The sequence below is a fragment of the Phaethon aethereus genome, assembly GCF_964289735.1.
Source record: "Phaethon aethereus genome assembly, chromosome: 10".
Taxonomy (NCBI): Eukaryota; Metazoa; Chordata; class Aves; order Phaethontiformes; family Phaethontidae; genus Phaethon; species Phaethon aethereus.
In genome coordinates, this window is record NC_138586.1 from 6,526,925 (window position 1) to 6,552,771 (window position 25,847).

General features: G+C 46.1%; 1 protein-coding gene across 2 annotated transcripts in view; it reads right to left on the bottom strand.

Annotated features, from left to right (window-relative positions):
• The window catches only part of GRIA3 (glutamate ionotropic receptor AMPA type subunit 3), a 157,074-nt gene that overhangs the window by 26,197 nt on the left and 105,030 nt on the right, over window positions 1-25,847 (bottom strand). For both annotated transcript variants that reach the window (XM_082003981.1, XM_082003982.1), the window contains exons 11-12: window positions 17,406-17,782; window positions 9,757-9,955 (exon numbers count right to left, since the gene is read on the bottom strand). In XM_082003981.1, the coding sequence (XP_081860107.1) occupies window positions 9,757-9,955; window positions 17,406-17,782 (576 nt within the window). The remainder of the gene's footprint in view (window positions 1-9,756; window positions 9,956-17,405; window positions 17,783-25,847) is intronic.

Sequence of the window (25,847 nt, forward strand, 5' to 3'; positions counted from 1 at the left end):
AGCAGCGGAGTTAACGCCCTCCCCTGCTACACCAGTCCTCTGACCGCTTTACAGCTCTTTAACGAGGGAAATTTATAGCCCCAAGTCAGACAGATGTTGCTGATACGGAACACAAAGGTCCATACTAAAAGCGGTGCAGGTATTTAATCTGAATACTACACACTGCCTTTCTGGTGAGGTACGCCTCACTGATACGAACTTAGGTAGTTAAGTGTGAACCTTAGCTTCATTATCATCACTCATTGCTTTTCTTCCACGTGTGCAATTAGCTCTTCTACAGCAGCTAATGAATCCAGCAGTTTATGAACCATTAAAAAGCAAGTTACTAAACAGGAGTGAAAAAATGCCAGAAGACTGCCTTGGTAGCACCGCCGGCGCCGAGCCTGGGATCGCTCTGAGATCCACCGGTTTTAAGCAGTTGCTTTCTTAGACTTTCAACAGGGGAAAGCGCAACGGAGTGGCTACCACTGTCGTGGCCTTTTGGGTAAGGCTTTGATTTGCCGCCTGGCCGCGGGCCCGCACGCCGGGCCTTGGGTCATCCCCTCAAGGGTGCTCCCAAGCTGCCGCTGGAGGAGCGAGGGACCGCGGTCCGTGCCCCCCGCCCCGCGCCGGCCCTGGAGCGCGTGGAGGTCGGCCTAATGACGCTACCTCAATAACAAGAACATGATAAATATTATTCGTAAGGTCCCTCTGCCTGACATTTCCAAGCTCTTTACTGAGATGGAAAAAGTAGGTCTCACGAAGGCCAGAGGGCACCATTAGCCGCCCTTCCCAAGGGCGGACATGAAAGCAGAGATGCCATTTACTGAAGGGCATAGGGCAAAGTCTGACAGATCAATGTCACAGCTTTTAGCCACCGATAACTTGTGACGCCAGCAATTTACTTACCTATATGGACAGAAAAATCAATCCCATCATTACATGAACGTCTTGGTTTTTTTACATTCTCGGCAGAAGAAAGTAGGTCAGATGCCTCAAGCATGCACAGGGCATTTCTCTTTTAGCAAGGCCAACCCCCAACCTACCAAACTCTACCCAAGGCTTATGAATTTGTGGTATGCCACAGATAAGCAAGGTTCAGGTACGCGAATGAAAAACCAGGCTGTGTATTTGCGGGAATATGCAATCTTTGACAACCCATGCATAAATATAAAAGAAAGGGTGAACTGGTGAAAAATAGTATTTCACAGCCAAGTTTGTGATGGGAGACAACGTCACGTTGGTTTGTCGTTCAAATTAATGACGTTATAACCTCCGCATTAGAAATGGTACTTCCCTTCCCCAGCTGGGGCAAACGAAGCCCAGAGAGCTGAAGGATCAGGCCCACAAAGCCCAGGGCTGCCCGCTCGCCTCTCGGATCCCGCGTTGCGACTCGGACAACCCCAGTATGGCAGCTGTTACCATCCTCCCTCTGCACCCGCCGCCAGCACCGCTGCCCCGAGCGGAGCCGGGGCGGGAGCCCAGCCGGTGGCTGGCGGTGGAGGTGGTGGAGGGGAAGGCGCGCCGGCGGCCACGCCGCACAGGCAGCCAGGGAAGCAGCCTACAAAACCCCTCCAGGCTTCAGCAACGCTACCGTCTTTCCACACCTGATGTACAGAGGGGCCCGATTACAAAAGAAACTACCTTATAAAAATAATACGGTATTGTAGGAGTTTTCTTTTGAGACTTTCTTCCTGCGTATCGCGGTCATTTTGGAAACGTGAGCATTGGCAGCAGCAGGTAATGTGCTGCGGCTGCTTTAACAGCCATCTTTCTGGAGTGAGCTCGCTCACGCAAGCCGACGAGCCAAGAGTCACTTCGGTGTTGCTGACGTGTCAGCAACAGCCTGAGGAGCGGAATGTAAATCAGGATTTTAAGACGTCCTTCCCTGGCACAGCACTGAACTTCAGACTATGCCTGTATTCACCTCCTCACTTTACTGCTGCCGTCCATTCCTCCCCGTTGCAATACTGATGGGGAAATTAAAATGGAAGTCGTTACCACGAGACAAGCCGTCTCCGTAAACCCCCACGGCCAGAGCCAGCGCCGGGCGAGCGCTCGCCCCGGGGAAGCACGCTGCGAGGCCACGCGGGGAGACGAGCGGGGCTGGGGATCACTAGGGCCGTGCGCTGCAAGCGTGTCTGTCCGTCCGTCTGTCCGCCTGCGGAGCACGAGGCAGCACGCACCCGAGCCGGCCGGAGGGATTGCGTCAGCCCCCAGGCGAAGGGGCACCTTTCCAGCAGTGACGTATTTAGCAGAGTAGTCTTGTCTGGGCAAGGGAGCAGCACACCAGCCCTGCTCTGGATTTGGCCCCTAATAAATTAACAGGGAACGGCGTTTCCAGCACACGGTCTGAACACTGTCGGGTCTAATGAGCTTTCAGCTCCAGACAGAACGGGCCAATATACAAGCAATGATGGAGAAATCCCAGCGGACCGCAAGAGGGGATGTTTCATATTCACATCATTAAGAGTTTCTAAACCTTCTTGTATTTTCTAATTATGCAAAAGTAACAGTAGCAGTGCTGTGAGTAATTTATCAGCACCCACGTATGTTAAATGAATCCCTAACAAGTATTAATGTGACACAGCAGCATTACGTAAAGTAGGAGAGTCTTGAAAAACCAGGGTCCTCGCTGCTTGAGCAATGTCATTACCATTATTGTAGAGCCGCTCTCCAAAAAGCAGAGCATTCAAACAGCAAGAGATTTTTCCCCGAGGCGCTCTCTGCTTCGCCTCCGTGGTGCGGCCGGTTTCGGCGTTAACCCACTGCGAGCTGCCGCGCCAGCCTGCGCCACGGGCCGCTTCCGCAGGCGCCGCCTGACCCGAGGAAACCGCTCACCTCTGCGGTGCAGCCGGCAACCCTGCTCCTCCGGAGATTGCCTGCGGAGCCGTACCGGGACACAGGTGAGCGGGGAAGCCTAAACCACAGACACAGGTAGAGCTGACAGACAAATGCCATTTGTCACGGAAGATAAAGGAGAGACTTATTCAAACACGTGTTATTAAGTGTTGGCTGAAAGCTTTGTTGAATCCCGGCTGGTCTGCTGAAATTAGTAAAACGGTTCAGCCACCTTAAACCCGGTTCCATTCAAACGTTTCCTTCCCAAGGAGTGGATGATGGATGATCTGTTAATTTTAGTTCCCGTAAGGATACATTTTCCTCTCCAACCCATAGGCTTAAAGACATTAGATCACTTCAAGGGAAACCATTTCTTTTGTAATTATGTCGCATTTTATTTCCTGCTGTCTTTAAAACTGCCTGTTAGCCATGTGACAGAAAGGAGGTTCAACAGATTAAGAGAAAAAGCCCCCCACAAGTAGACCATCTATCATCCGTGCAATGGAGAGGCTGTGATCTCTCTGCACACATACATTCACCTTTTACTATTCATGCCCAGCTCCACCTATGTCAAACAGGGAAGGGAGAGACTATACGGGTGAGTAAGTCTTTCACACTTCCTGTGTTGAAAAACAGTTGAAACACAGTAGTTTTTCTGATTGATCGCTGCCACGTTGCCTATCAAAGATCTACGCAGCTCATATTTGAAGCTATCACTTTTCTGTGATGTTCTATTCTTTAAAGTCCATAAATACAATCACACTTCAATATTTTTGTCAGGCGTTTGTTATGTCAGACTGTGTTGTTTTGCTTGATGCCAAGAACACAGAAAGCTTAAAACTGCTAATCATACTTTTATCCAAAGGCAAAAGCAAAGCATTTGTATGAATGCTGTGCTAGAAACAAGCCCTTCATCTTCACTAGCAAAATAAATTTTGAAATTAAAAATCAAAGAGTTTAACTACAGATGAAACCCTCAGTGCTGCGTGCACAGAGTTCACTACGGTGTTTTTTACAGGCTCCAATGATGATCTCAATATCGTTTGATTGCACAGAATGCATAAAAATTGCGCGGCAGCTATTGGTTCATAATTCAAGGCTCTTCCTCACCGAAACCGCTCGCTGGTAGAATTTATTTCCCCTACCTCTTGTCTTCACACAATCCTATCATCAGAGGAAAGCAATGAGCTCTTTATCTTATAACTGGGTGTAATATGCTAGTGCTTCAGAACGCATTACGGTCATTATTCCTCCCCCTCTCCCTAATGGGTCTGGGATGGTGCCGTGCTCCTGCCGGGCCGCCCGCCCGCGGGACCAGCCTGGTCCGCCCCAGCCTGCCCTTCCCGAGGGCGGCCGGCAGCGAGCGGAACGGGGAGCCCTCTCTGCATGCTGCCAGCTGGGCTGGGTCCAGCGGCGCTTTGCTCTTCAGAGCCGGGAGGGACCCGCTGGTGACGCTGGTGCCGCTGCAGCCCCACCTCATGCGCCCGTTACACAGCGCTGCCGCAATGGCAGTGGAGGTTTTCATTACCCCAAGTGATTTTAGTGGAAGGTATTTCAAAATCCTTTTGATTGGTTTAAAGAAATTTTTTTTTTTTTTAATTTCCAAGGAATTTGGAGTCAATCCGTTCATTTGCTCTTTCACTGTTTTTTTCAGACTAATGTTTATTTTCTGCTTTGGTGTTAATCTGTCTGATAGCTTTTTCCTTTTCTTTTGAACAAATTGTTTTCTGTATTGGCTTTAGTTTTACCAGCTAACCAAGTTATACTTAAAGTTCTTTTCAAGAGGCAACCTCACCAGTCCCCTTACTGTATTTACTTGCTTTTTCTGGTACTTGCTTCCATGTCAAAGCACCCTTCCTCAGCGTGGGCAACCAGAGCTGCAGACAGAAATGCAAAGTCTCTTGCCAGGGCATCTCGTGCTTTTCTATCTGCTCTCACTGAACTATTCAGACTTCATGAAACCAAGAAGAGAGAAAATCGGGGACCACCTCAGGAGCCATCCTTCACATGACTTCCTGTGTCCTAAAAATTGTAGTTTTCTATCATATTTTAGGTATTTACCATCTGAACCGGGTTTGGAAAGAATCACTTTTTAAGAAAACTGATGAAGCGGAATTTCAAGTGCTGAAGGTGCCCACAAAGGCATAAAACAACAGTATCGCCTTCTCGCAAAACATTAATTACGAGCAAAATATTATTGAAGGGTCTGGGCAGGTTTATCCAAGTGCAATGACCAGTGAAGCCTTCAGATGGGAGCCACACGGAAAGCAAGTGCAGACTCCTCGGTGCCCTCAAGTCAGCTATCGCTCCCATGTGTCCTGAAGTAATGGAGACTTCAGCCTTAGCTGTGCGTTTCGTACTGTGTTGCAAAAAATTCCTAAAAATAAATCTGAAGTATCCAAGCTGCGCTTGAAGGCCATCAGCTTGTTTGACTCCTCCAGACACTGACCCTCAGTCTTTATCGACAGCAGGATCAATGTCGGTGTCAAACTCTCTACCCAATACTCGTGAACGTCAGTGCCAGGTAGGAGTTACCAACTGTAAGAGCAGGAACCATCACGTCCAAAGGACCTTTGGCCTTTCTACTGAAATTCCTAGCAGGCCTGGCAATTAATGCCATTTCCAGGAGAAAAAATTAGGAACTGACTTCAGAGCAGCAAGTCATTTCATCTGAGGCACGGGGGGAGAGTCGTTCTGTCAGGGGCATCCATGAAACTGAGAAAAAGACAAAGTTCTACAATAAAATATCAGTCCTTCGAGGCCTCCTTTTTCTTAGTCTTAGTTAACAGTGACGAACTACATCGGCAGTGGTGTGACATGAGCCGCCTCCAATCTCCCACAAAAGGGAGAAGGACCTAATGCATGATCTTGCTACATGTCACCTGCCTCAGTGTTTCAAGCTGTAAAGTCTTCTCCCATCAGATCAATTTTGAGGACACCTTCTGAAATTTCAGGTTTTCAGTTAAGTGTACTAGCGGGTCAGCTGTGTTGGTCAACGACCAAATACACACTTGGCAAGGTATTTTACAGAAGCTCTTAACAAGGCTATCTGCTATCAGTTAAAAGAAACCACCAGAAATTCAACAGCAATTCATATTTCTAATGTCGAAACACGTTCTGCTTCTACTGAAGTTTAAATACAGCCAAGTTTACATAAGAATTACTAATCGGTTGTAAAGGTCAGGCCTTTTGAATATATGCATATTGGAGGTGCGAAACCTATTAGACTGTGGTATTATACTTAGGCTCAGCGCTGAATTTGGATTAAATGGTGTTATACTGATTTGATGAGCTGCTCAGATATGCTGAAGCTTTAATTGAATGTATTAGAAGATGTTAATTCTAACAGATACATCCTTAAAAGTAATAGCTTAGTGATCTGAAATTGCCTTCTAGTACAGGCCTTTGCCAGTTTTCAAGAAAGAGAAAAAGGTATTTTGGAGCTCTCAATCTGAGTCTGTATGTTAATAAATATCTAAGGAAAGGTTCTTTCTTTTCCTTTTCAATATGGATGAGTGCCCTTTGAAAGCCAAAAGGGAATTGATGTAATCTATTGATTGCCATTTAAATGCCTTTTTAAGCTCATTAGTGCCAAATGTAAAATGTTTGTGAGCAGAAACTGGCAAAAACCATGAAAATACACGAAGGCTCATCTGGTTCTTAGAAATACTGGGGGGACAAATGCCCTGATGCAGAGAGTCACCACCAAGTGAGCAGTGCCTGCTGTGAAACTGTTATAAAAAACAGGCTCTCCTGCTGTAACGGTGAGAGCAATGTCACGCCGACAGCGGGCATCGTGCACGCCTGAAACGGCAATGGCGTACCTAGCTTTAAGCGGCGTAGCTGGGATAGCGTCTACCTGGGAGACAGTGTGAGGTTTAGGGAAACAGCCAAGACTACAAAATAGGTCACCAGCTGCAGCCTGCCCGGGTCTGAAGTGGCTGGAAGTCATTACCATCTGTTCATCTGAAACGAGGTGCTGGTATCGGTCCAGCTCCTAGCAGATAGGTATCCATGCTGTAAAAGAAACCTTCAGAAGTGATCCTAGTTGGAAATGGGGTTGGCAGAAAGGAGCCATGGACTGACGGCTCTGAAGCAGCTCCTTCTAGCTCACGCAGACAAGATGGTGGGTATCTGAAGCTCATTTATGTGTCGTCCCTCTACGATGCATGAGGAGACAGTTTTTCCTTGCTGTTGTCGGTCTGGCACCTGTCACTGGCCTACGGCAGCCATTAAGATCAATATCTGACTAATATCTATCTTTGAGAAACGTTTTAGCTTTACAGCTCCAGGAGAGATATACCCACACAAGCTTCTTTACGGGACCCTGGAGAGGCTGTCCTGCACCTCCTGGGTGAAGTCACGGACCAGCTACAAAGCTGAGTTACTGTTCCTGGTGCCTCTACACACGTGCTGAACTCTTGCTCACAGCCAGGTACCTTCTCCCACCTCAAGGGAAGATTTGGCTGCCTCTCACACCCAGCGTGTGTGTACCTGCGCATGGGCGACGAGCGTAAGGGAGGACTGCGCTACCTTCCTCATGTAGCCGTCCCCTCAGTCAGAAGCTTCCTTTCCCCCGGGCAGACGATCCTGACCCGCTCAGCCAACTGTTCATAGAATCACAGAATCATTAAGGCTGGAAAGGACCTCTGAGATCAAGTCCAACCATAAACTGTAAACCAAACTATTGCTTGAATTGGTTAAACGCTGGTGGGGAATGGGCAGAGGAGGATATTCTCCTCGCAGAGGGAATAAGCATCACACTGTACCCAGGAGAACTGACGGCTTTTTCTGACTCAGACCACCATTGCTCCCACGGACGCTCTAGCAGTGGTGAGAAAAGAGCTTGCCACAGGGGGAAAAGGATCCCCAACCACAGGGCAGGCACAGCCCGCGCCGCAGGCGCCCAGAAACCAAGCGTCCTCGAAGAGTTATTTCAAGTTTCAGCCATCATTGCCACCTTATTAAGTAGCTAATAAAGACTGTACAACGAAGTATTTACGTGAACATATGCATTTAATCCAAGGCAAAGCTTCTGCCCTTCTCAAATCAACCGAAGACTCTAATTACAACAGTTTCATGGCTGCATCCCTCTATTCAAATTAATTACTCTGCAAAAGTTAATACAACTGAAATTAGGCTGTGTGCCTTGAGAAAGCCGAGGCGAGCGAAGCACCACCGAGGGGCCACTCCCCTTCCCGCACGGCCCACCCGGAGCATCCCGCGCAGGCGTCCCCGAGGCTCCGCTCTCGCTGCCCGATGGAGCTGGCGGCTCCTGGCAGACCATCCTCACTTACAGCCCTGCCTCCTCCAGCACCAGGAGGGAGCCACAGCTCATGGCAAGACTATTAACAGCACAACAAAGTATTCATACATTTACTAGACTTTGTATCCTTTCACACGAAACACTCATTCCTTTGATCTCTGGGTGAGAAGGGATTTCCTTGTTATGTCAAACCATTAAGGAAATGAAGAAACACCCCCATACAATCCCTCCTTCTGTATTGATGGCAACGAGACACTCAAAAGGAGATTTTTTTCCCCCCCTAAAAACAGCATAATGACTGTCAACAGCACCAATATTTCTAATGAGGTTGTGCTACCGCTTCTGACAGGTCCACTCAACTCATTTTTGCTGTGTGGATAATACTGCCTCAGGCTGATAATTAAACAGAATACAATTTCTTACACACTAATGTCACCCTTACAAGGTCAGTGTTTATCTTACAGGATTTTAATAAAAACAGAAGCTGTTGTGATGTACCAGCCACCACAGTTAATTAAGAACTACTGAGTATCTATTTCTGTATAAAGACATTTAAGTAAGGCAGACTACAAATGCTTCATAAAAATACCTTTGCATTCAATTCCAGCTTTACATCAGATTTATACATACATGTACATGGGTGTGTGGTCGTGTACTGAAATTTTAAGTAAATTCAAGGAGCCATCAGGATTTCATCAGCCTACAGCAGCAAGGCTTTTTTTGTCTCCCTCCTCCCTCACACTTGCCTCCGGCCAGCATGCCTGACAGGCAATAACTAGTCCTGCAGCACTGGCCACCCTCCTGTACAAAAAAGCCCTCGGCTTGAATGGCATCTGATTGGCACTGCTGAGAGAGAACCGAGAGCTCCCTGCAAGGGCTGAGCACTTCAGTTCGCCCTCGGAGGCGCCAGAAATAAGAGCTTTTCAGGTTGCACGTTTTTAGATACATAAAAGTGGTCTGAGATCCTGTTTAGAGTTTTTAATGACCCTCACCAAACCCTTCGCAGTTCAGCCTGTGGCTTGGCAAGCGGAGAAAGAAAAGATGATCCTAAATAAAAGCATATACACCCTCCCACCCACCGAATATTGCACGCCTAACCAAGGCGAATGCAAGGCAGTGTTCTGGGGGACAAACGCTTCACCCCTGACTGCTTGATACAGCCACAGCTGGACGCGGGCGAGCAGCGGAGACCGAGCAGCCGCGACTGCAGCAACCGATGCACTGCCCAGAAATGAACGGCAACACGTCCCCCCCGCTTCCCCTTCTGGAGAGCGAACATCCGTGTCGGATGGCATTCCCGGCTGCCAGCCGGGCAAACAGAGCAAGTAGGTCAAGAGCATCACTCCTCCAAGAGTTTTCTGTGCTAAATGTTGTGCTAACGCCTGCGTTATTGCTCATCGGACTGAGGTTCTGAAACTGAGGTTGAAAAATCCCTTCCCGTGACAGCAGAGGTCAGGTTTTCCACCTTGAGATGTTTCAGGTTGAGCAAGACCACCCGTTTTTGGTAAAATGCCCTTTGATATTAAAATCTGCACTCAGGCCTGTCCTGATTGCACAAAGCAGCTTTCACCAGGACAGCTATTACAGCTGGGCAGAAACAAACGACCGAAAACCGTATTATTAGGTACTTAGCGTTTAGAAAAGCTCTAATGGAGATTTAACAGACTTACTCTAAAGAATTCTTTGGTTGAGCCTGAATCCAAAGTGCCATAGGCTATTTCAGTTTGTTTAGCCAGGTCTTCTGCGCTCTCTATGGGAGAAACCATCCTTTCCACCGTAAGGAAGGCAGCAAGATTAGCAGTGTAGGAAGAGATAATGATGAGAGTGAAGAACCACCAGACTCCTCCGACAATTCGCCCTGAGAGAGATCTATGGAAAAACACAACATCATCAAATTGCTTGGAAGACATTCCTTAATTTTTTTTTTCTTTTTCATTGAAGAGAAATTCACATGCACAACCCTTTTTGTCCAGATCCTCCAGGTATCTGTGAACAGGCAGACCGTGAGCCAGCTCCCCACAGCCTTTCTCGGGAGAGCAAACTTGGCGTGCACCTGGTCTCACCTAGTTAAACTCTCTCTCCAGTCTTTCAAGTGAAAACAAGGACGGTCAGTTAAATAATTCATCTGAGCCAACACCATGGGAGGCTTGGAGAGGTACAAGCTGTCCTGACTTCCACAGACCCACTGCTGGAGAGGTCTTTTGCCAGAAGACTTTTGTCTTCTCTGCTTGCCCAGCCCTTCCCCGAGGCTGGGTCTGCCTGCTGCGATATGCCAGCACCGTGTCTCTCTGGGGGCTGCCCAGCCCAAAGGACAGCGATGTACCTTTTACTGCATCGACTCTCAAAATGTAAGATGTAGTAAACTGCAAAAAGGAATCTGAGTAAACACGCAGAGGAATAAAAGAAAAATGACCCAGTATCCTTCTCATCACAACCTCGCAGGAATTGCAGACTGAATCTGCATATTGAAGTGAAGAGAGAGGTTGGTTTGTATCATATCAATTAAAATTTGCACATTGCACTGTTCCAAGTCAAGCATATTCCTCCTTTATAACCATGAGTGCAACTGAGAAGGAAGCAGAAAAAAACCCTGTGTTCTGTTTTTGTTGTGGTTTTTATTTTTTGTTTTTTAAAAAGATACTGTTAAGGACTGAAAAAAAGCCTATTTGTAAATACGTAATTACAAGATGCGTAGCGGTCAGGAGGTCTAGGTCCTGTCAGTAAGAGCTCTTGATGCTTTAAAGCAATTGAACATCAAGCTCAAAGTATTTGTTTGGGGCTGAAGGATGCCAGTGCCACGCTGCTCAGCTGCGTGGGGAACCTCACCACCACGTACGGTGCTCATTCTTCAAACACAGCTTGTTGACCAGGAATCATTTCAGGACCTGAGACAAAGCTATTTTGTATGTTTTCCCTTAACTCTACCGATATCGGTGGAGGAAGAATCAATCCCAGATACATCAAATCCGTGGAACCTGGCTGCTGTAGTCCTCAGTTTGTGTGAAGGGAAGAAACAGAAAGCAAGAAAACTCTTACCTGTTTGTTTCCTTCAAGCCCCTCAGTGCCATCCCCAGACAGTGGGTACAAGTTGTCCTACCAACAGATGGAAACAGGAAAAAAGCAAAAGTCTGGTGATGTGCCCCCACCCCACCCACACAGGGGGGTCAGCTGGTAAACTGCCTAGACTTGGCCAGAGCCTGAGATTGCTGGAGCCATGAAAAAAATCCCATTAAACTATTAAGAAAAAAAAAAAAAGAGAGAAAAAAATAAATCCATCCAACATTAAAGAACACACCAAAGAAAAAAAATCACCAACAGATAAAAACAGAGCGTGCAGTCTGGAATATGTTAGAGGAATGTGGAGAAACACACTAAGAGGTGAAGCACTGCTATGCTCCACTTTCCTCTGCCCAAGAAACTGAAGCAGCAGCTCCCACGGAGAGGGCAGATGCAGGCTGGTTCCTATGGAATACAGCACGCGCCACTTGCCAGCGCAGTGAGCACCCCAGCGACTGCCATACCAAGTCCGTACCAGCGTGCAAGGCGGTTCAGGTGGTCACAAAGCTTAGGGAAGCTTGAGGAGTGAGGCATCACCTCTTTGTCCATCAGGAAGCAATGACTTTTGAGGTGTGAATTCTGAGAGACATCGCCATCACTCTGGCCTGCGTGCGCTTCCCCAGGGCAGGCACACATCTCCTGGGTCACCAACAAGTGGAGGCGGCTTCCCTGCCTTTCTTGAGGGCCTCCCAAGAGGATAGAAGGCTTTCCAAGTTTCAACCCAGGCTGTGCTGCAGCCATGCTCACTAACAGAAGGCTACTGAGTAGCTGCAAAGGTAAGCTGCAGAAATATAAATCCAGAATAATGTAGGAAGTCAAGGAATCTCTCTACCTCGCTCTGCATTCTTTGTAGGTATCAGTATCTTGGGATTTCACAGATGGCTAAAGTCCTTTCTGGCCAGCTCCCTTACCAGTCAGGGACTTGGCTTTAGCTACTTTGTAAAACCCAATACCCTACACACCAGATCAGCCTCTTACATGAACTGACATAATTTCAGCCGACTACAAAGCAGTGCCTGCTGAACTCGTCGCCTAAGGCTCCCTTTGGAGCCAGCAGAGAGAAACAGGAGACAGACACCCTCAGCAAGAGATGTATCTCACTTGCTGTAGTCTGGGATGAAGATGCCCATCTGTCTCGTGACTTTGGAGGGAACCAAGATGCCTAACTAAAACACAGCCTATCGCTTTTAGATGGCTGTGTCAGGTGAAATTCATCTCACTTTTGTTCGTTCCTTCACTACATACTTTCCATCTTCAGAAAAGACCTGGAGTTGAATTCCTTCTCCCTGCAGCATGATGCACCGTTTCAGAGCCAGACTGAGCAGAAGTCTGGCTAGCAGATACAGCAGATGAAACATCCACCTGCATACAACAGTGGATTTATCTGGGGTTTATCTGGGGTTTCCAGGTTCCCGTGGCCCTCTTGCTTTACAGTAGGTCTTGAAATAGGAAGATGAAAAAAAGACTTGCCAGGGTGGTTAGGTAAGTTCAGTGGAACTCTTTGGAACAAACCAGTATGTGTTCACTCGCCCTATAGTTTCCCATAACAAATGTCTTACTTGCATTGGTAGCTGCCCCTTTTGTTAGCAGGACAGATGGGTTGCTGGGATGAAGATGTGCAGAAGATGGGCTTTTTTCCAAACCAGTGAAACCTCAAGCTCACACCGCTGTAACAATACCAAGTGTGTGTCGAGCTGCATGCTCATACAGCATATTACACGCAGAGAAAGGTAAAAACATCTTGTCCCAGAGATCTTGCAACATGCATGAACCAGTCGGACAGATACAGGACAAAAAATGGAGAACAGCCGCGAGGCAGCGGGAGGGGGCACGGCTGCATCCCTTGACGAAGGCGGCACTTCCCCCAGGGTCCTACGTGCAAGAGAGGGGACTTGCTAGATGAGGACCAGAGCTGTTGTCAGAAGAGCTGAGGTCACTTGCAAGAAAACTGGATGTCACTACAAAGTTGTTTCTCCCAGAGTCTTCCAATGAGGACAGAAAGGAAGATTAAACAGCTGCTACTAAGACGCAGCCTGGGCTGACATAGCTGTAAGCGGTGGTAGCACAGGATGGGGCAAAAGAAAAACAAAACAAAACACAAAGCTGACACTGATGGAAAGAAAGACAGAGAGAGTCGAAGAACAAGAAGATGGGAGAGCATGGCCTGGCAGCCTCCTGGTCCAAAGGATCCCAGTTCCCCCCAGTCCATCTGCTGATACGAAGACTCCTTATACCCACTGCAGGGGCTGGTGTAGAGGGATGCGGGAGAAAAAGGGTTAGTACATAAACACCGAGCTGGTAGTAAGAGAATACTCATATGGTCTGTACTGTGAACACAGAAATGTTTGTCCACTACTCAAATAATAATTATAGAAAGATCAATCACAGCTTTTAATACCAGCATCACTTTTTCTGATAAAGCCATACCTGTCCAAGTGTGCAGAGTTGTAATTTAAAAACAAACAACTAATGCTTTATCCCAACACGTCATTCTCCAAATTGCCTCAATAAATAGATACTTCGCACAACATTATTTTAAAGTGAATTAGCATGTTAACACATGAGAGGAGTACCAAAGACCGGGAACAACAGAAGTATAACTCAATTATCAAAACAAGGTCAGACGGTGTTTTCAAAAGGAAGTAAACAGGAAGAATGCATACCTTGAGAGGAAATTTAAAAGGAAGCATGGAGTCAAATGAGAGCAAATTAGTAACACGAGAAAAACAAAATAAATATTCAAATTCACATTCAGTTTCCAGGAGAATAATACATTCAAACAAAACGTCATTTATTTATCAAAACAGCTTGAATTTTGTTTCTACCCATGGCCATAAAACACATTTGACTTCCTACTAGTACACAGAAATAATAAGCTTCTCTCACTGCTCAATTTTTAATTGGGCTCTTCTGATCAATACAAGATGGCTGTCACGTTGACAAATAACCCTGAACAACTCTGGTGCCAACTCTCCTTGTCTGGAACCCCCGCGCATTCTGAGCGCACGTCACTTGGTACCTGCTACGCTACAAGCACGGTCCCTTGCGCGCATGCCCAGCTGGCCCTCCAGCATTCCTGCTGGCCTCATGCGGCCAGGCGGCCCTCGCCTCAGCTCAGAGTCAGGAGACAATAAATAACAGCATCTAAAGCGCTGACTTGAGATGCTTCCATCATAGGAACTGGCAGTGGGAGTTTCAGAAAGATCTAGTTACTCAGCTCTCATTGCTATTTTGAAAGTCCCACAAAGTCATTCCCATGGCCTTTAATAGGAGTCTCTTGAGTCTTCTGCTTTGAAAATAGGGATCTAGAAATACACCCTCTTAAATGACCAACCTCATGAGATAATTTTTAATGAACCCCCTGTCTTTTTCCATCAGCAATTAATTAATCCAGCCTCTTTGTTCCACATGAATAAAGAGAAAAATGAAAATACATGCTCTCAGAGATTTCAAAGATACTTTCGCTCAGAACAGTGTTACAAATTTGACTGTGTTTTCTCCCGATTCCATTTGCTGTACACATCTCACATTAAAGTAAGTTTAATAATCTACTTTTGATCCATCAAAAGTGAATTTTCAATGCTTTAGCTCACTATGCAGAAAACACAGCAGCCTTTGATAGCAGAACAAAACTGCTGGAACAAATGTTGATTCCATCAAGGGATGCACTAAGCCCCATCCTTTGGCTGCTATCTGATTCTGTTTAGACGACTCCTATTAAATACAGAGAGGAGAGTATAGGGATATATCCTCTGGAATATCCACACAGCATACTCACCGAGGATAGATCTAACTAGTCATTAGATGTCACAGCTGTTCCACACAAAGGCAGCTGAAAGAGCCTTTATCAGCAAGTACAAAAGTGATCTCTCCAGACTGCTTGTCGGCATCTCTCTACAAGTGCTGTACGCTCTCATTTAAGAAATGTATTCAGACAAAACTCACAATGGAAGAATGAAGCCCCTTTTAATGGCAATAAAATAGTATGAAACATTCATATAGTCAATGTACTGTGAATGGCGTAACCTTACAAAGACACGGATTAAGAATGGAATACTGGGGAACAGTCCATTCTACGGAAAAGAAATCTGACATTTAATCACCTTAAATCAACACATCGGTCAAAGGAACAGTGTTTCTGGAATTTAAACCAAGGTACTAAATTCTTCTTTGTTTCAGTAGCAATTCATGTAACTGCCTGGAGTCTGTTATCATGAAAGATAACAAAATAACCGGACAACATCTTCAAGCGAGGGCCATGTATTAATACTGAGCTAATAGCTTCTGATGGACAGATGTCTCTTGCTTTTTAGAAGTATTTCCAAAGCACTTATCATGGTAGTATTGAAGAAAAAAAATAGAATATGTTCCACTCGTTATATAAGGTAAATGGCTGAACATGTCAGAGTCAGATGACAGCTTAACAAAAAACCTATGCACTTCTATTTAACTGTCAATAAACAGACCTAGCGGAAACAGCGCAATGCCTGCAGCTTTCCATGTGATGTCCCAGTGCTTATTTCCCGGTCCTTTATATTGGGCACACACATGGTCAACAGCAATTTAAATGTTATCACTACTCATCACCTTTAACAGCAAGCAGAGAGGCAAAGTTTCGGTAGAGAATTTAGGCACAAAGCGGAAACACGGCGTATGAACAGGAGGAGGAGGCTAACAGCTATAACTACACAGTCAGGCAGCACACCCAAACACCGACAACTGCGAAAACTAACGTGTGGCCACAGCCAGGCAAAAACGTGTGCCTCTTTTAGGTAGGCTATATATGCGTCTGTCGATAGGCGTGACATCTAATTGCTGCTACAAAGACGTTTAAAACATAGCATGACTCGCATCAAATACCAACAGGCACACGCCAGTATCGCTGAAAGTCCTGGATTTCGCTGCGATCGTCAGGAGATTTGAATGTGCAAGGACTGTGCACTTAAAGTATCATTATTACATTATAACAGGTAAAATCCTGATCCTTTCCATGAAACTTCATAGAAGTTTTGCCACTTGCTTCAGTGAGGCTATTCAAGATCCCTACCACTATATGGACCAGGAAAACTGGTAACTTTTCAATGATTCAGGTATTGAAAAAGGTACGAATTCAGAGATCGACAAGGTGCATTTCGAACACAAGTGCTTAGTTAGAAAAGGTCTGTCTCTCTTGCTTTAATTAGCAACCTTGTTAAAAGGAAAAAACTGCATCCTGTTTGTACTAAGCAGGTATATTTAATAACTGAAAGCTGTGAACAGGCTATTAAAATATTGTCATACAAAATATAACTAGTGCTCCATCACTAAGAAACTAGATAACTTGGCTGCTTATCACAGGCACATCACCACAGTATTTTACCAGTGTAAATGTAGAAACATTATATATATATTATTCAAAAAACACTTGTGGTATGCAGTTCAATTAGAGAGAGCTTCACTATTCTCAGCTGGTTTTCAAAACGCTTCTTTAAAAAAGAAATAAAATTCTACAATAATTAATACCAGTGCTCTCTGTTAAACTGCATCTAGTATCAAACATGTTTTACTACAGCCTGATTCAGAAAGACTGTCTTCAGGAATAAGAAAGGCATCTTTATGGAAACTGGCAATGCTTATTAGACCATACTGACAATGAACACAGGGACAACAGATTAGACTGGATTGAAACGACGACACACATCCAGGGCAGGACGCTGTAACTGTTAGAGGGGCACATACGGAGACCTGAACATACAAAAGGCGGTGGTAAGCAAATCAGTAATAGATGAAAGGATGGTTCAGGAAGAACAAAACTAGAGAAATTAGGCACAGCAGAAAGTAAAAAGATGAGCAGAAGCCAGGATGGGAGTGGAGGTGTTTTAAAATGCTGTTGCATGTGACTTTTTAAAATAAACAATTCTTATTTTGCAAAGCAGAATATGTTATATGCACCAAGGAGATGACCGTAAAATGAGATATGCAGCAAAAACACGGTAGCCCTCCAAGCATTGCTAAAAACAGAAAACCCCATGCATTTTACAGCTTCAACATGGTGTATATAAGTTTGGCAGAAATGCATAAACGGCATTATAAGGCAATGTCACTCACTCTGGAGGTTAATGTTAGCAAGCATGGAGGCTTGACGACGATGCTTAGCGTTGAATGGAATGTCAAAACAAAAATTTGGAATTAAAAAGAAATGTGAAAGAGTAACATATATGCACCATGGCATCAGAAAATGACCATAAAATGCAAAAAGGTGATGGAGTGACATGGAACAAACCTTGGAGAAATATCGCATCCTTGCTGCATAAAGGCACCCAGGGAAAACCAAAGGCTGTTAAATATTCCAAACTCATTTGGAGGGTCGGGAGGATTCTGAGGGTCACGTGGTTCTTCACTGCTGTCTTCCAAGTGCCATTCGTAAGGGCTGAATCTGCTGACTAGGAAAAGAACTACGCTGACGCCAATGTACGCAAAGACTATACACATCCAAATTTCATAAGCCAAAGGATCCAGGAAAGAGAATACGCCCGGTTTAGATTTCTGAGGCTTCTTGATCATGATGGAGATGCCCAGGCTCATAAAGGGTTTGGAAAAGTCTATGACTTCTTCTCGCACCAATGTTATGGTGAGGGGGGCAACAGCTATATCTGCTCTCTGAAAAGGGAAAACAAACCCAAGTTAGTTACAAAGCAGCTGCAATATCATCATAATCTAGAGTCTCAGGCTAATGCATCAGATGACAAATTACAAGAGTGAGTAGGAAACATTTTCTTTGCAGCCTATTTTGCAGTCACTGGAGTTAACGACTACATGATAGTGATAGACAATTATCAACAAGAAAAATTACAACAACATCTGTGCAAGGGCCTCAAGACAGAGGCAGTACCAAGATGTGTTTGTTTCTATTAAGTTAAAATGGAAGAATATACACTACACAAACTGGACAGTGAGATGGCAACTAAAACAACATAATTTTCTAGTAATCGTCTGTATCCATGCATCTTGAAGACTTTGGGCAAATTATGTCTGTTATATTTTAATTTTCTCTTTTCCGTTCTTTCATCAGGTTCTCTGGCCTTACTGATAAGGCCAGGATCTTTGAAAGGAACCTAAGAGAAGTCATCAGTCACTGAATTTCAGGTGCATTTGGGCGCTACCACTTGTATATTCCTTTGAAACCCCATTGCAATAAGGGGCAGCAGATGGTAAAATAATGGGGTGATAGGAACCAGACAGCCCACCCTTTCTGTGGTCAGTGAACAGTAATACAGATTTGTGAGTCCCTGCGAAGGAAATAGCCTGGGTTATCTGAGAAGAATGCCAAGTACTATTTTTCAATATAATGTCTGCCATCCTATTACACAGAACTTAGCTCTATAGATCTATAGCATAGACCATGCACTGGGGCTATATGACCTGGAAGCACAAACTCATCTCCTTGTATCTATCATTCACCACCCTGAACCGAGAACCTCTTCAAACAATAAATCTTTGCTGGATTTCATGGTAGGGTAAGAATGTGAAGGAAAAAAAATGACTTAGTTACCTGATTAAAAATAGCACTCCAGAACAGTTTTTAAAAATTTTTAATTGTATCTGTATTTCTTTACCAAAAAGATCCAAGTCATGCTCTTTAAATAAACCTAGCCTTGATTCAGCCAGGTACTCAAGCATATGTCAGCATTTGCAATGGAAGGGACTAGAATGTTAAAAAAAAGTGTCCTTTCTATTTAAAAAAAAACCAACTAATTATTCTTATGAGACTCTACATACCTACATACACGTTTTTGTAATCTTCACTTTTAAATACCCTAACTGTTCATGTTAGTGATACTTTTAAAGATGCCCTTTTGTTGGTAGTTAAGAATATCATAAAGAAAAAATGATTCCTAGGGAAAGTTTAACTTACCAGTACCTAAACCACTGTGCACCTTTTAAACCAGATTTTTGTTTCCCACTAGTAAGTATGTATCTCTTTCTGGTGGAAAAATAACACCTGATTAAGTAGAATTTTGAATAAAAGTTAATAGGAAATGTTAATTAGAAGTGATCAAAACCTTTGCCACAAAATAATTGAATATGTCTTTATGTAAATCTGATGGTAATGTACGTGACTCATCATTAACATCTGATTTGTTCCTCCTCCTAGATCACAGAATCTTAGAATCATAGTTGGATTGGAAGGGACCTTAAAGATCATCTAGTTCCAACCTCCCTGCCATGGGCACCTTCTCCAGACCAGGGTGCTCAGAGCCCCATCCAACCTGGCTTTGAAGACTTCCAGGGATGGGGCATCCACAACTTCTCTGGGCAACCCATTCCAGTGCCTCAGCACCCTCATAGTGTAGAATTTCTTCCTGATGTCTAATCTAATTTTATCTTCCTTCAGTTTAAAGCCGTTACTCCTTGTCCTGTCACTACCGGCCCTTGCAAGAAGTCTCCAGCTTTCTTGTAGGCCCCCTTCAGGTACTGGAAGGCTGCTATAGGGTGTCCCCTGAGCCTTCTCTTCTCAAGGCTGAACAACCCCAACTCTCTCAGCCTGTCCTCACAGGAGAGGTGCTCCAGCCCTCTCCTACGAGCTGGTAGATAGTTGGTTTAGATATTTTTAAGTAAAATAAGCAGAAATGGGAAAGGCTTCTCAGTATCTTCTCAGTTAATCCCAGTACCACACGCTCTGTGCCAGCTGGTGCCTCAGTGGCACTATGCGGCCATGCCCGAGGTCCCTGCTACGTGTTTTAAGACTAAGGCTAATGGGAGGCTTGTCGGACTGACGACTGGCCCTCTACGGCCTTCCCACAGGAAGCCTCCCTCCATCAAGTGCCCGTCTGCACACACGACCTCTAGATTTGCTCCAGCCACTCGGGAATATCTCTTGACGGTTTGTACTGGAATGTGCAACTAGGGTGTATGTGGACAAGTCCACTGCTTGGGATAATCAAATAAACCACGCCTGTGCACATGAGGAAACCATTCCGAAATCATGAGCCTTGGTGTACCCTCTCACAGCCCTCCTCAGCTCTCTCAGATGTTCATGCTTACTAGGACATTGCTCTTCCCCTTGAGTGATCGCTTTCCTCAAGGAGAAAACCCTCACCTAATTTGTGGTCACTTACCGCAAAAATCTAGCTTAACGTGGCTTGAATATAAAAACTGAAAATGCCATCTGGCTTTGGATGCCTGGGTGTTTACTGGCTTTACAGGTGAATGTGTTAATCACCTAAGTAATAGAGAGACCTGGGGAGACACAGGTAGAGTGTGGTAAAGGGACTGGATGATGCTTGAACTTGATCACTGATAAATTCCCCCCAAACACATATTTGTCTTGTAGCTGCTGCTTGTTGAGCTACTGTTAAATATTAGACGTCTGCAGTCAGTAAGTATGAGATGCACACAGAATATCAGTTTTAAATGTAGCCAGAGTCCATGGCTGGCTGGAAGACTAAGCACTTTGACCATGGCTTCTGTGTTTCACGTTGAACTAATGCGGTACTTACAAATTAATTCTTATTAGAGAAAGCTTAACGGATCAGGACCCCTGCAGAGACTTAGCAATGATTCCACGCGAAGTGAAGCTTAGGTGGGAGGCAGATGCCTTACCGCCTGGCGCTTCTGCACATGGCCAGCCAGCCTTGGAACAGCTCAAGGTAGGAAAAGGCTGGTTCAGCTGTAAGAGCATTTAGTTTCTGTAGCATTTTCCTGGACTTGGAGAAATTTACTTGTCCCAAAGTAATATTTTAATTGCCAAAGTAGACACAGTGGAGCTCTTCCTAAGTGCTGATGCAGCGTGCAATGAAGTCTGTACCTCCTCCGTGAGCAGCCAAGTTCATGCAGGATGTTCCAGGATGTTCCTGATGTGGGGTTTTGGGGGGGATGAAGCTGATGCAAATCAGTTTTTAAAGGCCTGATTGTTACTATGTCCTCATTCATATCATACAGTACTGATTTCTTTGTAAATGATTTAAAATTGCAGTTTAAATTACAAGGGATACAGTATTTCTTTTTCTGATACATTTCTGTCTTCCTGCTTTCCTACCATTTTTGATAGGCGTTCAATACATTGGAAACACCAACAAACACCCTCGTGCCTCAAATGAATATGGCAGCAAATGTTTTCTGCAGAGGAAACAAGCACGGGTTCAGACACAGGGTTTCTGGAAACCATCGACAACCAGGACACTGAGAGTGGATTAGCTACAAGCCAGCACCCAAGCCTGGGTGCCCACCACTGCCCTTAATATTCGTTGCACTAGAGAGGTTAAAAAATAGACCGCTCTTTGCTTATTTATTTAGAGATACAGTGTTTGAAATGGAGAGCTTATGGAGAGCGCTAAGCACTCTAAAGGGTCGTTAATAATTGCAGCACAGTTGTGAATTTCCCTCCCTGCTATGGTTGCAGATAAGCAGAACCCATAAAAATTGAGCTCAGTTAAAAAGAACACAACCACAACCATGTCCTTCCCTGTGCAGAACTGGAGGGGGAGGGGTTAAGAACCTCAACAACTAAGCTTTGCTAATCACTCATGACTAATGGCGTTTCAAACATCATCTTCGCTGCATTTGAGCCAGGCGAGAAATGTCATGGATTCCTCTGAGGCTTGTTCTGTCTTTGCCTACTAGTGTGGGAGGGACGGATTTAGAGGACATGCAGCACAGAGGCACTACCCGCCCTGTTCAAAGCTGACCCCGGGGGGCTGCGAACCTCGAGACTCTTCAGGGGAGGGAGAAAAAATAGCAAATGGAAATATCCCTCTGCATGGAGAAAGAAAAAGGGTAAGAGGTTCCACCTCTGTAATCCAAAAGGAGGGATCGAATTCTGCTTACACACCTAAAGATGAGTCTTCCCAACTTTAGAGCCATGCACTAGAGACAGCAGGAGATACCAGCTATGGTCCTGCCTCTACGTGTTCTGGTCATTCATGCCTGCAGATCGGAACAATTTCGGAACAATTCCTTTGCTGGTGTGTCACTTTTCAAGAAGTGGGTCTGGGCTACAGTCACTGTGCGAGACCTTTGTGTGACGGGAAGCCAGCCAGCACCCAGGAATGTGCAGACCAGAGCAGAGGGACGCTGCCTGATCTCCATCGGGAGCCGAACCCCCAGGCACCCAGAAGTGCTGAATGCAGGTACGCAGCGGCGTCAGAAGAGATCGCGCTGGAATGACGACTGCCTCTGAGCGCATTTTAGGACTTCTAAGTGCAGTCTGAGGTCTCCAGGTGTCAGACAGAGCAACACATCACCTGTGGTATCAGCTGGTAACAGCCACCTTGCAAAGATGGTCCACTATACCCAAGGACAGAGAGGCCAGGTCACGGGGGCAATGTGTTTTTAACACATTACCTCACACTTACATAAAAACAGCAGCTGATATCTAACTAGCAACACGCTGCATTGAAATCTTCATGTGTATTAGCTGACTGGTGTAACAAGGTATTAAGGTGTTAAAACTGCAGTTGGCCTTGTCTGCCGTAGTTTGTCAATGTTAAGTCCGTGCGTGCTTTACGTGGGTGCCCACGGTGCCTTCTGAGACACTACTGCTGTATGCAGACGGAGACGTTAAGGTACGGCTGCTTCTTGAGCTGCAGACACGGGCGCGCTTCCTCTGTCGGTGCTCAGACGCAGGTCAGCCGAAGCCTGCGACCACGTCAGCGTGACTCTGTGCCAGGGCTGCGGTCCTGTTCCCCGGCGCGGCGCGGTGCCACCGCGGCTCGGCGGCTGCCTGGGCAGGGACCGGGCATCTGTCCGTGCGCGCACAGGAGGAGGCTCTGCCTGTCGCGGAGCAGCGGCATCTCACGGCTGCCTTTGGGCACCGGTACCTGGGCTCCCCTCCTGCAGAGACCGGGGTGACGGGCGAGCTCCTCCTGCTCACCGCACAGCCAGGCTCTGCCGCTAAGAGCACACGGACGTTTGGAGGAGAATTAGGAATCGAATTAGTCTTCCTCTGTGCTACGATTCAAAGGCTGTCTATGCCGTCTGCAGTCTTTCTGCTGCTGCTGGGAGAGCCAGAGAGGCCAGCGGCAGGGAGATGTGCAGGTGGTCCCACTCCGCGAGACTGCGGAGGCTGCCTGCGTGCGGGGGACTGTCTGCCCTTCCCACCCTTGCTTCGTTCCTCTACGCTATTTTACATACTGAAAGGTTTTTATAAAGACCTTTTTTTACCTGAGGAGAGTTTTAAAGGCTGTAAGGTCTGGCTGCTCGTTCCACTCCCGAAGCGTTTGTAGTTACAATTAAGATCTGCGCTAACCCTACTGCCAATTAGCCCCAGCGATGCGAGAAGCATCAGGCCGGGGGACGGAAGGCTTCCCCTGGCTGAACAGAGAAGGAAGAACTGCAGCCTGCTTTAAAAGGGAAAGAAGAAATAAAAGCCTACAGAAAGAGGCTTACCCTACAGAAAAGACGATTGTCTAGCACTCGGCGGCTGGTGGGTACGCAGCCCCGCGCGCCGGCCTCGCAGGGTCCGCGTGGTGCGAGGTGCTGCCGCTCGTCAGCCCGAGCGGAGGGCACCTCGTTAGCGGGTGGATGACTGGAGGACAGCACTTGCCTTGCTGGTTAGATTTGAACAGTGATTCAGTCTCCCAGACCGAGAATGATTTACCTACTTCCCTCTTCTAAAATGTCCAGGAAAAAAGCTTTACCTATCTGCTATTTTTATTCTGTCAAACATTTCCACTATGTTTTACATATGTTTTGTTTTACATCAAACATTTCTATGTTTTAGAAATTTCTCTTAGTTTAAAAAATAATAGTGCTTGAATTGGTAGGGTTTTTTCTGGTAGGAAGAAGAGTCTTATTTTGCCACCACCAGAGTGAAAGAGCAAAATTAATGTTTTCTTCAATCTGGACTGACACTTTTGGATTTTTGAAAAATAACCCCCTCATTTTTATGTTGAATTTTATTATTATAATAATTAATTATTATAATTATCATTACTACTACTACCACCACCACTTGAAAATTGCTAACAAAGCACAAGGCCCTGTTAGCTCTTCTCTCACAAGACTTCTGGGTTCTCCTGTCTAAAGCAAAGGAATTTGAGAACATCTGCTTGGCCAGAACTCCCTGCCTCCAGGGCTGCCCTCCCTACGCTGCCGAAGAGCAAGTCCTGCTCCGTAGCTGGGTTCACTTGTACAGCCCGTTGCAAAGCCGCATGGAAAGGTCCAGGGGGGCCAGCTGAGACTGTCCTCGACTTCGGGGGGCCCTACGGCACCTTTACGCCCTCCGACCAGCCCTGACGTGCTATGAGACAGGGGAGGGAGAATTTCTAATGGAAGTGTTTTAGCGCGTCTGTCCCCAGGTAACGTGTAACTCCCGGGACCGTTCCACTTGGCCTAGTTAACGCAGACGCTGTTGCTCTGAGTAGAGCTCGGCGCACACGCAGCCCCCTCCCCTCCTTCCCCCCTCCTCGCTATTCGGAGCCCTCCGACGCGGTGGTCTGGAGGCTGCAAGGACCCGGCTGCACTTTCTCTCCCGACTACACTGCATCCCGCAGGAAGCAAGAGCGACAGTAACAACGAACTGGCACAAACTAAACATTAATTACAGTTAATTAGGGTTTTGGCATTAAAATGACAAGCCGTTCGCTTCCTATGACTGTCCTAAGAGCAATTTTAGAAAAGAACTGTGTGCATGGGGCTATGCAAAAAGGGGCACAGCATTCAAGAAGCCTGGTAAGACGTCCCAGCAGTGCCAGGTGGTGGTGAGAAGCCTGTTGGGTCAGGAATATGCTGTATTTGACAAATGACTAGTCAGTGCTTATCACTTGAGCCAAATGCAATCTAAAAGATTGTGTTTTCTGCCACAGTTCAGTTCAGCTGCTGGGTAACCGGTACCAAAACCAATCAGGCTCCTTTTACACCCCCATGCCTGTCTTCCATACATGCTAATAAAGGCATTTAAAATCTAATCTCCGTCTTGTCTTCCCAAAATGGAATCCAGAGGAGCTAAATATGACAGTCATTTTGCAGACAAGGCTCACCAGGGGCATTAGGGGTAACGTACAGTTTTAGTTCCGTAATGGAGTTTTAAGCCCCCGAGAGATAAAGCAAAGTCGGCACGTAAATGAGGCGCTTGCTCCAAATAATTAGCACTTCTAGAGCACTTTTCATCTTCAAAGGGCTTTGTGCACATCCTTGTGAGTGTGGTACACGGCCTCCTCTCAACAGGTGGAGAAAGAGGCCAAGGGTATTTCATGATGTTTGCAAACAGAGCCGGGAAAGGATCTGGAGGGCTGGTGAGGTTTGTGCTCAGCGTTCAGGGGCTGTTTCCTCTGCTTACAGAAAGCCAGGTGGATTTCTGCGCAGCTTGCCAGCTCAGAAGTTCAGCTCGGCAGGATGGAGAGCTAGCTCAGCAGCGCTGGGCTGCAAGCATTAACCTGGGTCTACAGTCAAACCTCAAGGGACGCATCTGACCTTTGAATAATTGAGCACTGCAGTGAAGAGGCTTTAGTAACTGAGCTCGCAGTGTGAGGAAAGGAGCTGTTGGGGGTCAGGGAGGGAAACGTTCCTCAATTTTTCATTTATGAGAAAACACAGATTGAAACTCTGCTTCACAGTACAAAGGAACGGACTTTTTTGCAGGGGAAAATGACAATGGCAGGGTGGGTTTTGGGCTTGTTTTAAGGTATGGTCTGTGGTGGCTGCCGGTGTGGGAAGGTCACATGTATGGTCGGGTCCAAGGAGTGGCTAGGGCTCAGCTTGATGCTAAGGAGGCAGAGCTCTCTGA